Consider the following 15,294-nt stretch of genomic DNA (forward strand, 5'->3'; position numbering starts at 1 on the left):
GTTTTTGTTTATTTTGGGTTGTTCGGGTTTTTCTGTTTGGTTTTAAGAAAAGTATGTGTCTGAAAATCAGTTCTGAAAACCTTCAAGTAAGTACATGTGACAGATCAGAGTAGTTTTTATGTGGGAGTTTTGTTATTCTTTAGCATAATGATTATTTTTGAGATGTGCCTTAAATCCACTATCCCAACCACGTAATATAACCTTTATCGTTGGAAAATATTTTTACTATTAGAGGTGATAAACTAAAGCACTAAAGAGATGATAAATTAAAGCTAAGGCTATGTTAGCTCCCTTCTTTTCATGGATGCCCCTCCTCCCAATTTGAAATGCCAAGTTACAGCTAAATATGTGGGGTTTGGCTTTGGTTTGTTTTTTTGGGATTTTTTTGCTCAGGTATGAGCATTCTGGCTTGTGATTATTCCAGCTTTGTCAGTTCCTTACCTCAGACAAACTTTCAGAAAGTTCAAACTTGTTCTGTAGAGGTTTTTTTAATAGGCTTTTTTTAGATGGTTTCCTTTTCAGCCACCTGCAGTGCTCTTTGCAATTACACATGTTCATCTCCTATGAAGTTGCTTTTTTTGGCGCACAAAATGCTTTTCGTTCAACATACAATTTTGTTCTGCTCCCATGGTGGTTCTTTAGTGAGTCTAAACTACTGAAGAAGCCTTTTAATTTTTCCTTTCTATCTTTGTGCTTTCCTTCAGTCAAAAATATTTTTAGATTTGTATGTTTTGTTTAATTCTAGACAAGTTCATTGCTTCCAGTAAGGAAAGGAGGGACTCATTCAGCCACTTTAAAATGCTGAAACTCTCATGTGGGAGCTTGCATAAGCATATTTTGTTTCTTCTATTTTTTTTTTGAGCCTACTTTTGTATGCATATCTTGAGGAATACCCAGCAAAAAATAAATTTGAAATTACTAAAATCTAATTTCAGGTACTGAAATACACTCACACATACAGTTGGGATTTTGACTTTGCCTAATCAAAAGCATTTATCTGCTTTTTAAGACTGCATATCCCGAATGTTGTTCTGTCAAAATCAATCAGTAGGATTGTACACTTGAAACACTTCTCTTTTGAAGTGTCTTCTATTTTAAAGTCTGTCTTTAATCAGCAGATTTTTGCGTTTCTGGCAAGTCTTTGGTTCCATTTAGATAGTATTTTCCTCTGAAAACTTGTATTAGTGATGCAACTGGTGTTAGTTAATCATTGAAATGTTCAGTTCACTCTGTAGAACACCTGCAGATCATTAGAGGAGAGGGGATGTACCTCGATAGTTCCCTCATCAGAATCCTGTTTTGGTGAAGGGAAGGTGAGGGGGGCAGAGGGAGGACTGTCTAAGAGAACTGCCCTTCAGAAAGATGTTTATCATACACCGTGACACTCAAGTGGATGTTTGGCAATTGTTAATTTGCCCTGTGCTGTGGTTTTGACCTGGTGCAGAGCTGGGTCTGTGCTCCCTGTCGCACAGCGGTTGTGCAGTGGGGAGCTGTGATGGTCGCCCACAGCTGAACCTCCAGCAAATACAGGAAAGCGTATTCTAGAGTGATGGGGGATTTTGTGTTAGAACAGAGAACAGCACCATGGAAGCTACTTCCCTCTCCCCTGTTCCCAGCTTTTGACGCTGAAAAGCCACAGACTTTAGGAAGCAGGTAGAAGATAATTGCAAATCATCTCCCATCTCGCCTTCTCTGTGTCTTCCCACAGAGATCTGCACTGGGGAGGCATTTTTTTCTACCTGATTATTATACTCAGACTCTTGAAGAGGGAATTGAACTAGCAGTTGAATTTGAAGGACCAAAAAATAATAATGTAAAAATTTGTGTTGTGCTGCCTATGAACACGTATCAGAGATCATTGGAGGGCTTGCCTTTTGTGTTTTTTTTTTTTTTTTAAAATAGTAATGTTCACAATGAACTTCTTATTGAAGCGCATGCACATTTGGTTTGCTCAAACAGTTAAAATCAGTGGTAGGGTTTGCCAAAGTACGGGATATATGATCCATAACTCACTTCTGCGTTTTCACTGAAAATTAAAAGCATCGGTGGAAGCTGTTTTACAGAGAGATCTTGGGTATGCTTGTTGCTGTGTTTCACTGTGCTCAGAGCAGCCAGCCATCCATGGCTGTGTTGCCTGTACCTGTGCCCACCTACGCTCTGTGTCTGTTCCCAAAGCTGCTGCAGGTGGGCAGCTCCAAGAAGCTGGCCCAGCAGTGAAGCGACTTGCTTGGTATAGCGTGGGATGTCTGGTGTAGCCAGGAATAGAGCTTCAGTCTGCCGTTTCCCAGGCTCTTGCTCCCAGCCACAGACCTGTCCCACGTCTTTCCCGGCAGACAGCCACCTCCTGTGTGCTGGGGCAGCTGCTTCTGCAGTGCTGTCTGATCTCCATACTCCAGATGTTTGAAGTTCCATTTCCCCCATACTTATGTGAACTTTAGCAAAGCACTTCTGGCATTTTACCAATGCAAAGGGGAGGAAGGAGGATTGTTGTCTTAACCCTTTCTTTCCATAATGAGGGCCTCTGTAGAGCTGCTAAAAATCTCTTCATCTGCAGGACTTAAACTCCATTTGCTTTCAGTTGCCATCTGCCAGTCTTCCTTCCCATATCCCTGTTCCCAAAGATACTGCTGCAGACCTTCCCTCCTTATGCTCTGTGTTGACATAATCTTCCTTTCAACTTGGGAAGGTGGGGGGCAGAGGGTGAGGCCATTATGAGATGCCCTTGTACCTCTCCATAGATGCTTCTCATTTATAGACCCTAATTCTGCAAGGTGGCATTTCACAGGTGTGACTTACTGATTTTCCTCAGCTGCCCCATTTTATGTTCCCAGCATCTTGCATGAACATGCTCTGAAATAGCTGTTAAAGAATAATGTGAGAAGCTTCTTTCCTTCTTTCCTGCCTGAAGGATGAATGTGTTCTCCATAGCAGTCCTCCCATTTCCAGTTGGCACCAGGGAAGAAAAATCAGATGTGAACTCAAATCTGGCTCTTGGACGAGTGGGCTGGTTTCTTTGCTCTGATTCTTGTCCTAGAATGTCACGCACCCTCTCCCAGCCCTTCTGGTCTGTCTTTGCCTTGTGTCCCCATTCTGCTCAGCTTTTCCAGCAGAATGTGTGACTAGATTTGCCAATAGGGTACTCTGAAAAGCGTCTATAGAAATAATCCTTTAGCTGAACAGACTTCTCTTCCCTCTCCTTTTCAATGCTGTTGTATAGGTATATGTGCCACTTCAGAGTCTGTTTTGGAAATTTGGAAATTGAGGTCTTTGAGTACAATTCTCAGTGAATCCTAGTCTTCCTTTCGGAAGAAAGGCTTCCAGTTTCGTAACAGCAAGAGGCCTGAAGGTGAGGCTATGCGTTTACAGCCGGTAAGCTTTAAGCCTGTTTCTCTAGCTGTTATTTTCAGCTTCTTTATTTTAATGAGGCTTATCAGTGCCCCCACTCTTTTTTGTTTGTTTGTTTTAAGACATATGACTATTTCAACACTTTCAAACACATGTTCTGTTGGTCAGGAATCAATCTTCTGTTAAGTATGCCTTGCATGGAAATTGGTACAGCTTAAGAAACAATTCTAGAGCAGGACGCACTGTGGGCCATGTGCATTGTTTTAAATTCTGTGCTTCTAAACTCTAAAACCATACATCAAGCAAACTGTTCTGAGTAAATGGGATGCCTATGGTAAACTTCCTTCCCTGACACTGCCCCCCCCAGCTGTCCTGATATCCCAGGAAAAACACTTATATAAAAATACAAAATATCTTCAAACCTTTGCTGAAATCTGGTCTGATTTATGCTGATAGCTATTGCTAGGAGAATCAGAGAAAATCTGCTATTGTATATGAAGAAAAAGATTTAAATTTTTAAGTCAAAGGCTAGCTCCCTATGATAAACTGGCATATCATCTATGTTCAAACATAGTTGAAGAAGTCAAATGATAAACTATCAAAATAAAAAACCCACAACCATCATTTTTCAACCCCCCGACATTGAATGGTATTAGTAAAATGCATTGTTAGCATTGTGTATATACATATAGTAAAATATATATTGTTTATGTATAAAAATGTGTGCATTTACATATGTGTTACCTCTGGAAATAGAACTTAATATTTCTTTCATTATTTTTCCTCTGTTCTGCTGTCTAGTGCCCTTCCACCTCAGATGATTGCAAACATCTTACATAGACCGTGCGAGTTGCTGCATCTATGTTGATGGTCTCAGTTTCCTCACGTTAATCTGTGAAAGCTCTTGTGAACTCTCTCTGCAGGAGAAGGAAGGTGACATATCAGATTACATGAGACATGGCTTATCTGGCTCATCTAGCCTTTTACCTTAAGAGACCTGGACTTACCAGGACTTTGGGAGATGAAGCTTTCTGGAGAGCCTGTCCTACTGTTGTAACTTGTCTGTATGCTGAAGGGAATCTGTGAGAAACTTCTGTCTATAAACCTACAAGAAAACATTGCTGGATTTGCAGCTCTGGAAATAAAACTCTTAAATCTACTTCGGTTGCCTCCTACGTTGCCAGCACTGCATACAAAGCAAACACACAAGGTGAAATTTAGATGTCTAAATGCTTCAGAGGTGACAGGAGACCTGTCTTTCATGGTGCAGCTTCAGAAGGCACGGCAGGATACTCTGAGAAGTCTCAGATGACATTAGACACTGTTGTTCAGGCAACTGACTTTTAGTCTCAGTGAAAATTGGACTGAAGGGTTGTATATGTGCAATAACAAAGCCTTATATTCTTATAAGAATCTGGGGAACCAAAATAATACAATTCTTTTTTCCTCTTCTCTAGTAACTCTTGCTTGTTGCTAGCACTGCCTTTCTTCTGTGGATGGACTGTACTTTAAGAGACGATTCTGGTGGCTGTCCAAAGGGCTGTTAAAGGTGTCACAAATTCGTCTCTTCAGAGGGGGCAGGGATGGTAGGGAGGACCTTTCTCCTTTTTACTGTGAAAATGAAAGGTAACCAGTAGAAAGCTTCTAGTATGGTACCTTCAGATGAATATTTGTTCAAAGCTAACTAGGGACTTGACTTTCATACAACTGATGGCTAATTGGGCATAATAAAAGGTTGCCTCAGTCTTGTACCTGAGAGGTAGGATTGGCCCACCAGTCACTGGTAACTTATCAGGGCAGTGATTCTGTTGAAGTTTCTTTCAAGTTTTTTATATGCTTCTCAGATGTTGGTTAACTTAACCAGGTGTCTGTGCTGAAGAACTGGGAAGAGACAGGTGCACCAAAGTGCCCAGTTTTGGTCTATAAATGAGTTGTTGCAGACACAGCTGGGGTATTCAAGCTATTTCTAGTCAATGGAATTGGCAGTTATAATTCCCAAAGCCAGCAGAGCTTCATACCTTGGAGAAGATCCCCATGGGATAAACGAGTGTGTGCACAATGATAAACAAGGGTGAGCGGTGCCAGTTGTGCTGGTGCTCTGCTCTCCACAGCTCCAGTGAGGCCAGGCTTGCGTAGCACTCAGGCTGTCCTGGGCAAGAGAAGGAAATAAATGATTTTATTTTTGTAAGTAAATTCTTGAGTTTCTTGAACACTATCTTGATGGGGATCAGACAATATATAAGCAATAACAATCAAGTCAAATAAGTTACTTACAGTTTCTTCAGGGGTTAACGAAAAATGTAATTTGTAACATTGTGTGGACATCTGATTGTACATGATGTCTTAAACCCAAACTATTCACTTATGCTTTTTGCCTTGAAACCATAATTGATCTTTTCTGTAGAATATTTCTCTTGCAGTGTAAATATGTTCACGTTTCCCTGTGTTGAATATACTAAATTTTCTTTTGAATTTCCTTCACAAAATAACCGCATAAAATGGTGCTCTCCCTAAAGGAGTTAGCTGTCTGGCTGAGCTCATTGAAGCTGGGGATTTTGTTGTCCTTTTTGTAGGTCAAACTGACTTCCTTGCAGGTAGTCTGTACAATGTGCATTGTCCAGGATGTCTTCAGTGCTGTTATTCAATTAACTGTAACTTCTTTACTTAAAAAATCTTATTAAATTTGCTTTGTTTATGGAAGGAGCAGTGGGATAGATCTGTATTTGTAAAACAGAACAGGTTAATGTTCTTAATCTTGTCAGATTTTTTTCATTTCAGGGAAGCTTATTGTGTAAACTATATAGCAAGACAATGAAATTGCAGTTTTGGAGTATGACAATAAGGGCTAATATTAAAGCTGGATCCAGGAGCAAATTGCAAAGAGCGAGGGGTTTTTTAGTTTGTTTTTTCTATGTTAAGGGATGCTGAAAGCACCTTAGTGTTTTGTTTCTTAAGTTATGTTTCCTTTGGTTAACAGTACAAGAAATGGTTTGAGTGTATGAGCTTGTAGTACTTGATAGAAAATGTGTATTTACTATAAGATGTTTAGTGTTTGTTATACTGTTTGTAACATTCAACTATCTATGTATTTTACTGCTATGAGCAACTAAATTTGAAGCTGTGACTTATTTTTACACGTAGAAGAACATATCTTACCTTTCATATTAAAACATAGACAAGTAAGCTTGGAATCCAGACAGTTTTCTCAGAGGTCGAGGAAGGAAACTAAACTCCTTTCTCTGCACCACTCGCTGTTGCATGTATTGCATAGTTTTATTGACTGGGTTTGATCTGAAACCTGCGTCTTTGCCCAACATTTTATGTAACACCAGGCACAGTTTCTGCTGGAAGAAGATACTATATTTGGTGGATTGCTAGCTTGACTTGATACATCAAATCCTATTGGCTTGTCTTTGACTAGAATTTTTAAATTTTTGCTTACGCCATTGTTTTCTCTTATACTGCCAGCAATGCCTTTTGGTTAAGGGAACTTCACTGCTCTCAGATATTAAATGAATACAATACTGTTTTCTCCATTAACTTGCCTTTCAATGATGCTGGCTTTAGCATAGAATCATCTCAAGTTGGAAGGGACCCATAAGGATCATCAAGTCTAAGCCCTTGCTCCTTACAGGACTACCTAAAACTAAACCATATGACTAAGAGAGTCATCCAGATGTTCCTTGAATTCTGACCAACTTGGGGCCCTGACCACTTCCCTGGGAGCCTGTTCCAGTGGCCGAATATCTTCTCAGTGAAGAACCATTTCCTAATGTCCAATCTGGACTTCCCCTGATGCAGCTTCATTCCGTTTCCTTGTGTCCTGTCACTGGTCACCAGAGAGAGGAGATCAGCATCTCCCCCTCCGCTGACCCCATGAGGACATTGCAGCCTGCGATGCAGTCACCACCCCTCAGCCTTCTCTTCTCCAGGCTGAGCAAACCAAGTGACCTCAGCCGCCCCTCCTAAGTCTTGCCCTCAAGACTTTTTACCATTTTGGTCACCCTTCTCTGGACACGCTTTTGTAGTTTGTTGTTGTTCTCGCATTGAGGTGCCCAAAACAGCATACAGTACGTGAGGCGGGGAACAGATTACTTTTGGGAAGTCCAGCACCAACTTTGTGCAGAACAGGTTGCCAAGACCAAGTAAGTGTAATTACACCAAGCAAGCTAGAAAAATGAGGGTGGGAAGTGGTGACAGGTCATGCTGCATGCATGGCTGATGTGTCTTGTGTCTCTGTTTCTTCTTGTATGAAGTAATTCTGATCTGTTCTGCTAACATTTAGATATGTATAACACTGATTACCCTGTAACCAGGGCTTTACTTATTTGAAATAAAAGGTTAGTAACAGACTCAACCTGATATTCAACTGCAAACTGAAAGGAAGCAATGTTGAAATTACAGAAGACTGTTGCTAATAACAAGCTGTTTGGCCTGCCTTTTCTCCTCATTTTCTCTAAAGTAGCAGCTTGTGGAAACCTGTGGAGTTTGAACTTTGGTTCCTTCTTGTCTGGGTGAGCCTAGGGACAAATTGAAAAGTTACTGACTTGCAGCTCTGTGCAGAACAGGACGTTTGTTTGAAGGATGTTCATGATGTGGAAATAAAAGTTCTTAAAACTATCGCATGAAATGGCCTGAAAAACTGTCAGTAAAAATGGTGGTGTAATTTTGGGAGGTTTTATGTCTAATATGTTTTGGATGCTAGATTTTTAAATTAGGGAAATGCCCCTGAAGTGACTTTTCACTAATCCTCAAATTCATGAGTGAAATTGTGTGGTGGTGGTGGTGTTTTGTTGTTTGTTTGTTTGTTTTTTGTTGTGTGTGTGGTTTGTTGTTTGTTTTTTTTCCCCTCCTCCTTTTTCCTTCTCCCTTTGGGTGTTGTGGTGGTTTTGGTGTGTGGTGTGTTTTGTTTTTTAATATGTAGCTTCCAACACTGTATCTTAGACTCTCTTTTAGGGGGCTTTGTTTGTTTGCTGTTTTTACCCGATAGCCACCATTTTTGCTGTTGAGGACTGGGCAGCTGTTCTCTTCCCTAAGCATCACTCCGCTCTTCCCAAACACCTGGCAGCTTTTTCCAGCTGGCTGGTGAGGTGGCTGTGCAGCACACACAGCTTGTCCTGGCCCTGCTGCCAGGTGAGTGTCTGTGCTGTCACAGCCTCATTCTGGAGGAACTGGGGAGGAGCAGAGTAGTTTTCCTGCACAGCACTTCTGGAGTATCTGTTAATGTAATGCCAATCTAAAGGGTGTTTGCGTGGTGTAAATCTGGTATTAGTGTAGTGAGTTGTCTTTCAGGACAGCCTGAAGTTGGCAGTGCCTGCTTAGCTGAGTTGATTTGAGGGAGCTTTTTTTTTTTTTTACCTCCCCTGCTCTTCATCAGCTGTGTGTGCTTTTAGTGAGAGGAGCTGTGGCTGTGTGAGGACCTGGCTCATAAATTTGAGTTGCAGTGGTTGAGGACTAAAAAGATTCTCAAAGCTTGACGTAGTTTTTCTTTTTTTTAAAAAAAAAAAAATATTATCCCTATATATGTGGGCTTTGTTAAAATAATTTAGATATGTTCAAATTAGCCTTGCTGAATGTACTGCAGTCTGTATTTCTTGCAGAGTGTTGTCCTGGGGTTTCACACTGTAGCACACAGGCAAACTGGTATCTGCAGCACAAAGAGGAGAAAAGAACAAGTATTTGCTGTATCATTGCTGTGCTGCACTTGGCCTTGAGATGACTTCTGGGGAAGCAAAGAGTTAAATTTTAACTTTACATCCTGTTGATCAATTTTTTTTTTAATATGGTTTGAAGCAGACAGATAGTGGAGGCAGCTAATCATTAACAGTTCCTTCAACCTCCAAGTTTAACTTTGCTTCTGGGATTAGCTGGTATGGTCCATAGCACCCAGTTGTAATGGCAGATGGATTTATTTGATGGTTTAGTTTAAACTTGCTTCCCAAAGGAAACATGTTGTGCTTTTGGAAGGGCTATCTTCTCCTTCTTCTCCAAATCAGTATAGCGCTGGACGACTTCCTGCTGGATTATGTTGCTTAGGAGTGAGAATCCCATCCCTATTCCCGAAATTTTAAATTATGCTATGTATTTGTTTCAACATAGGCCAAGTGTACTTGAGGCTGGTCTGTTTGCTAGTGCTTGTTACCTGTGTTAAGCCAAGCCACTTTGCCATACTTTGCTGTTCTCCATCTTTAATATTTAAAAGTAGGTTTTGTGAATAAAATCACTAGCTACTGTTTAGCTGTCTTGTTACCATATTGGAGCGTACACTTAGTCATAGCTGCACGTGCCAAGTGTGGCCAGAGCTTTGAGAGTGGTTTAGTTTGGCTGTTAATGTGGTATATGTGGCTTGTCTCTTAGGTATTAACTGTTGTCTGGCTGGATAGTTATGCTATCCTGCTAAAAATTGCTTGTGTTTTGGGCTTTTTCTCTTTTGGAAGAGAAAAGCATTGCCTATGAGTGAACAATAAACTTGAGCATCAAGCAAATAGATATAAATAAAATACAAAAATTAATAACTGTTATGTGCTTCCTATTGTATAATGATCACATAACAATTAATAACATGCAGTGTCTATAAATCTAGAAAAAATAATTTCTTCTTGAAGCAAGATGTCCTCTAGTAGCTGATGGGCAGCATATGGCTCTGAGCAAAGCACATGCTGGGAGCCTCTGCTTTGCACAGAGGCAAAATACCACCTCGCTTTTCCAGTGTCCCAGATGTGGTAAGAGTTACAGTCTCATTTGCTTTGAACAACAAATCAGTCTCTTGTGCAGGCATGCCTGCGTGCCTTTCAAGATTTACGTAGGTACCATAAGATGCTGGCCTTGCACCGTGTTACAGATAGTCTTCTCTTCGCTTGGTTTACAGTACTGAAATCTGTGGAAAGACTTTACAAACTGCTGCTCTATATTTAATTTTGGATAAGCTGTCTGATATAATTAATATATGCTCTTTTCCTGTTATAAGGGGTTTTTCTGTTAAGTTATCTTGCAACAAATTCTTCTTAAGTCATTTTCCAAAGCATGTATGGTACAGCATCTGTTCCTGGAATTTCTTATACTCTGCTCTAGTAGTTTATGGAATTGTCATTGTTCACAGCAGGGAGGAAAAGTCAGTCTTCATGGATTACATGCTAGGAGAAGATGCATCTTTTTGTACTGTGAAGGGCTTTGTTTTTTTGGTTGGTCGGTTGGTTTTTATCTTGACATCAACATTAAGAGAACTCTTCATATAAAGATGCATTTTTGTCCATCCACTGAACAAAAAATGAATTTATTAGTAGCAACAGATTCTGTTCATGACAATGAAGTAGAAGCATGGATTTATTTCAAGGGACATAGTAATATTTTAAAATACTCTTTTAAAACATTGCAGTATATGCCTTAAATTGATGTTCTCCTCAGATTAATATATTGCTGTGTTGTTTAGGTGACTATAAAGTGTTTTTTCACCTATGCAGTGCTAATGTATTACAAAACATGAAGAGTTGCATATAATTAGAGAGTTCTCTAAGATAGTTTGAGACATAGTATTATCATTTGACAAAAGGGTTCAAGTTGTATGGAAGAACTGGAAGAGAGGTGATCTAAGAACATGTAAGTACAGCATCCAGATAACGTTTCTTGATCTCATTGAAAGCAAACTAAAAGGCAAAACTAATATGTATATTTTAGTCTTAAAAGGAAAAGAACAAATAATAGCTGGAGTTGAAGAAATACGGGTAGTCTTGTTCTTAAGTCTTCACTCTGTGAAACTGGCTGCCAGAGCAAATGTGGGGTAGTGGCTGGTATCTGATACTGGTGTAGTGGTAAATGGTTGATGTATAGGATTGTCTCGTTTGGAAAGGTGCTTTTTATTCCCGACTTTGGGATTTTTCAGAGAATGAGTATTTAGAACAATAAATCTTGCTCCAAAGCTTTGAGATATTTAATTAACTTATTCCAAATAAACTAATGCAGTCATATGCATTTAACGTCTTGCATTGCTCTGGAAAACCACAACTCTTATTTCTATTAAGATTCCACACGCTTCTAAAGTAAAAGAACTTTTTCCAATGTTACAAGTTGTCTGTTATGTAGCTTTAAGCTGTGAAAACAAGTTTGCTTGATATCACTGTTTTAGGTGCTTCTCCACTTGTTTTCACACATAATCTGCAATGCCATGTATCAAAGCCATTAAGGAGGATTTTATTTCTTTTTCGACTTACTCAGGAGAATTTAAGATTAATTTGAGTGTGTGTACTAGTTAATGAAAAAAACAGTTCAATTGAAGACATTTCGTCGTGAACTCTGAATACTGAATGCTGGCTTACCTACAAATGGTTGTTTTCTGGATGCTTACCTTTTTTTCATCTTGCTCCATATAGAAATAGAGTTAAATATAAAGTAATTTTGTGCTTCCTCTTTGACTCTGCTTCACTAAACAAAACCTTGCACATCACAATGTCCATTTTAGATGAGACCATTTCTAGAGATGTACCCAAACAAAGATTTTTCTTTCTTCGTGAACCTTGACTCTGTTTCTCTGACAGTCTCTCCAGGAGGAATTGATACTTACAGACTGAGAATTATTGTCTTTAGTGGAGAAAGTGATGGCTTGATACTTTTTGTTCAAAGTCACTTAAACTGGTGGTTTTTGTCAGATACCATCTCCTGCAATGAGATCCGGAGGTACTTAAACCGGCGAATTTAATCCCTGAATCTTGAAATAGGCTTCTTAAAGGTGGGATTCTCTGTGGCATCTGATGCTTGATTTCTACTTGTCTCCCTCAGCTACGGTTTAAGAAGTGGTTATATTTAGGTATTTCCTAATAAAATGATGGAGCTCAACATGTTTGATATTCTTTTACTTGCATCTTTAAGGCTCTTCATTTTTTTTCTTTTAGTAAAGTTGCTATAAACAGTATGACTGAAATGAGCCTCAGTGCTGAAATAAATTCTTCTCTGCGCAGGCTCTTCCATGCACTGATGGCTTTGCTGAAAGAAATTACTGCACAGACTTCCCAAGCTTAGTCCCTCTCTGGGGCTGCAGGCAAATTGCTTAGCTTGTCTGTCCTGGTTTCCCAGATGCGGAGTTGGAGTAATTTATTACTAGTGCCGGTCATAAGAATGTTGAGGGTTAATCTGCAAGTACTTGATCTGCGTAGTGTCTTTAGAGTGTCAAAGTAGTAATGTATAATTGTAATTTTGTTATTAATGTTGGTTATTTCATTAAAGGGTAATTTTCAAACAATGTTCATGTAGATTAAACTCATTTCATCAATAAACTGGCATCCTTCCAGCAGCATTAACGTCCTTCAGACTCTGTTTCATAGTGAAGCCTAAACATGTAGATAGCTCTGTAAAGAAAGCAGCAAATGCCTAAAGAAACCCGTACTTTCTTGTTTTTAATCTAGACTGTGGACATCCATAAAGAAAAAGTCGCTCGCAGAGAGATAGGCATTTTGACGACCAATAAGAACACATCGAGAACTCACAAAATTATAGCACCAGCGAACATGGAACGTCCTGTAAGGTATATTCGAAAACCTATAGACTACACGGTGCTGGATGATGTTGGCCATGGCGTGAAGGTAAGAATACCTGGACACTTGATGACTCCAAGTAACACAGACCAGGAGATAGGCTTGGGGCAGAATGTTAATGACATTAAAATGTTTACTTCATTTATGGTAGGAAGGATTATGGTTTCAGTATGCTCCCACATGCAAATATTTTAGTAACAAAATGGAATTTTTTTCTTTTCTCTTTTTTTTTTTTTACAGTGAGGGTTTTTTGAACAATGTTTGCCGTAACCTTGTGACTTGTCAGTGGTAGTCACAGTGTCTGGAAATAATAGCTTGTGATCTTGGGCTAAGGACTTGTCAAAAAAGCCATGATGACTTTTTATCATTCCTTCCTCCTCTGATTGTCTCTGCCACTCCCCTTATTTCTTTTGTTGTTGACAAAAATTAAGTAATCTCTTATGGGGAAGGTGGATAGCGGGGTGGGCTTTATTGTTGGGGTTTTTTTGGAGGGTGATCAGTAGAAAGGGGATCAGCTAGTTGGCACTTAAATCTCAGTGGCATTTGATGTCTCACTCCCATTTGTGCTTCTGTACAGCCTCATTTTCCTTTTCTCTAAACAAAAGCCTTCATAAATTAATGTCTACCTCCTTTGAAATGGTCATAGTTGAAGTGAATTAATAGAACACTCTTTGCTCCCTGGACACATTTTGATTTAAAAAAAAAAAAAGCTTTGTATCGCCCTAGAGCAGGCCTTCCAGGTATATTCAGTTCACAACAATCTTCCCTTGAATGGCATTAAAAAGCTTTTATTCAACCCCATGTATCCTCTAAAGCTTGATATGCTCTGGTCAGTCAGCTGTGCAGCCCATCATGTGCCCTCTGAATCGCTGAGCTCTTGAGGAACAGATCTTTCAGAATTACTTGACACAAAAGAGTGCCAGGGTACCTCCTGCTTCATAGTAACCCTCTGAATGCCCACAGGAGTCTAATTCCAGCATAAGTTAGAAAGCACCTCTGTAGCATGACAGCTCTAGGCTAGGAATTAATGTAGTGACTTCAGACTACCTGATGTTTTGTTTTTTCTGTAGCTAAACCTGTAACTCTTTAAGGTTGTTTTACACTAATAATTTAAGCAAGAGTGGAGTTAGCACAATCCTATGTACAAGGCTGAAAGACATGCCCTGAATGGCTGTAAAGAGAAACACTGGGGTTAGAGAAAGTGGTAATTTTTCAGTACACTCTCTGCATTTGAAGAGAGAGCTCTATGAATAGCAAATACAGGAATCCACAAATTCAATGTCAAGATATTGGTTTCTGCATTTAAGTGCTCCAGGGATTAAGTGCTGCAGAAGACTTTTTAAGAGTAGAGTAATTACTGTTAGTCTCTGAAGTTGATGCTTTGTATTGTGCGGGCTCAAAACAGGTTGCTTGATCCATAAATGCCAAAGTTGTTAAGGTGTAGCAGTTGTATTTTCTAATATGACTATTTGCTTTTAGGAGTAATGATCTTTATTAATGTGACCCTTTTTTGTTTAGGGGGTAGCAATGAGGTGCTGCTTACCTATTTCTAGGCAGCTTTTACACAACATTTTTAGCAAAGGTTTTTTGAACCTAGTGTATTAATTTTATATTAAAAGCTTGGTCTGTTCAGAGGTAAAATACCTTCCAGTAATAACCAAATTAACAACTCATTACAAGTCAACTACAAATTATATCTGGCTATTGTTTCTTTATTGAGTGATTTGCCTGAGTCTGTTTTACGACTGTGGAAGGCATGAAACACAGAGTAGAAAAAGGATGTTGGTATGTTCTATAGAAAATTTTCTATGAACTTGTTACACAAATGAAATAAGCTGCCAGCCAGGCCTCAGGTCTATACTTGAAGCTGGTCATCATGCATTTGACACCTTCACCAGTGTTGACGTTAACTGGACACACTGTTGAGAAGAGTGGGCTGAGGTAGTGAGTGACATAATTAGATGTTTCTAGCCATTGTAGCACTGAAGGAAGTAGCTTGCTTTGTCTGCAAACCTAGATGTAGCTAGTGCTGTTATAAGAAAATCAAACCACAACAACTTAAGAAACTGGATGAGGTCCTGTTGGAAGTCAGCACAGATGACAGATAACACTGAGAATCTGAGTTGTCTCTTGAACATACAGTATAGGGTAAACATATAACAGGGCAAGAGGAAATGGCCTCAAGTTGTGCCAGGGAAGGTTTAGATTGGATATTAGAAAAAAATTCTTCATGGAAAGGGTCATCAGGCATTGGAAACAGGCTGCCCAGGGAAGTGGTGGAGTCATCATCTGTGGAGGTGTTTAAAAGGCGTTTAGACGAGGTTCTTAAGGACATGGTTTAGTGCTAGAGTTAGGTTATGGTTGGACTCGATGATCCTGAGGGTCTCTTCCAACTGAAATGATTCTATGATTCTAATAAATTGAA

At 39.5% G+C, this 15,294-nt stretch overlaps 1 protein-coding gene across 10 annotated transcripts in view; it reads left to right on the top strand.

Annotated features, from left to right (window-relative positions):
* The window catches only part of ABI1 (abl interactor 1), an 83,630-nt gene that overhangs the window by 39,799 nt on the left and 28,537 nt on the right, over window positions 1–15,294 (top strand). For all 10 annotated transcript variants that reach the window (XM_065627791.1, XM_065627792.1, XM_065627782.1 and 7 more), the window contains exon 3: window positions 12,741–12,917. In XM_065627791.1, the coding sequence (XP_065483863.1) occupies window positions 12,741–12,917 (177 nt within the window). The remainder of the gene's footprint in view (window positions 1–12,740; window positions 12,918–15,294) is intronic.

The sequence above is a fragment of the Caloenas nicobarica genome, chromosome 2, assembly GCF_036013445.1.
Source record: "Caloenas nicobarica isolate bCalNic1 chromosome 2, bCalNic1.hap1, whole genome shotgun sequence".
NCBI lineage: Eukaryota > Metazoa > Chordata > Aves > Columbiformes > Columbidae > Caloenas > Caloenas nicobarica.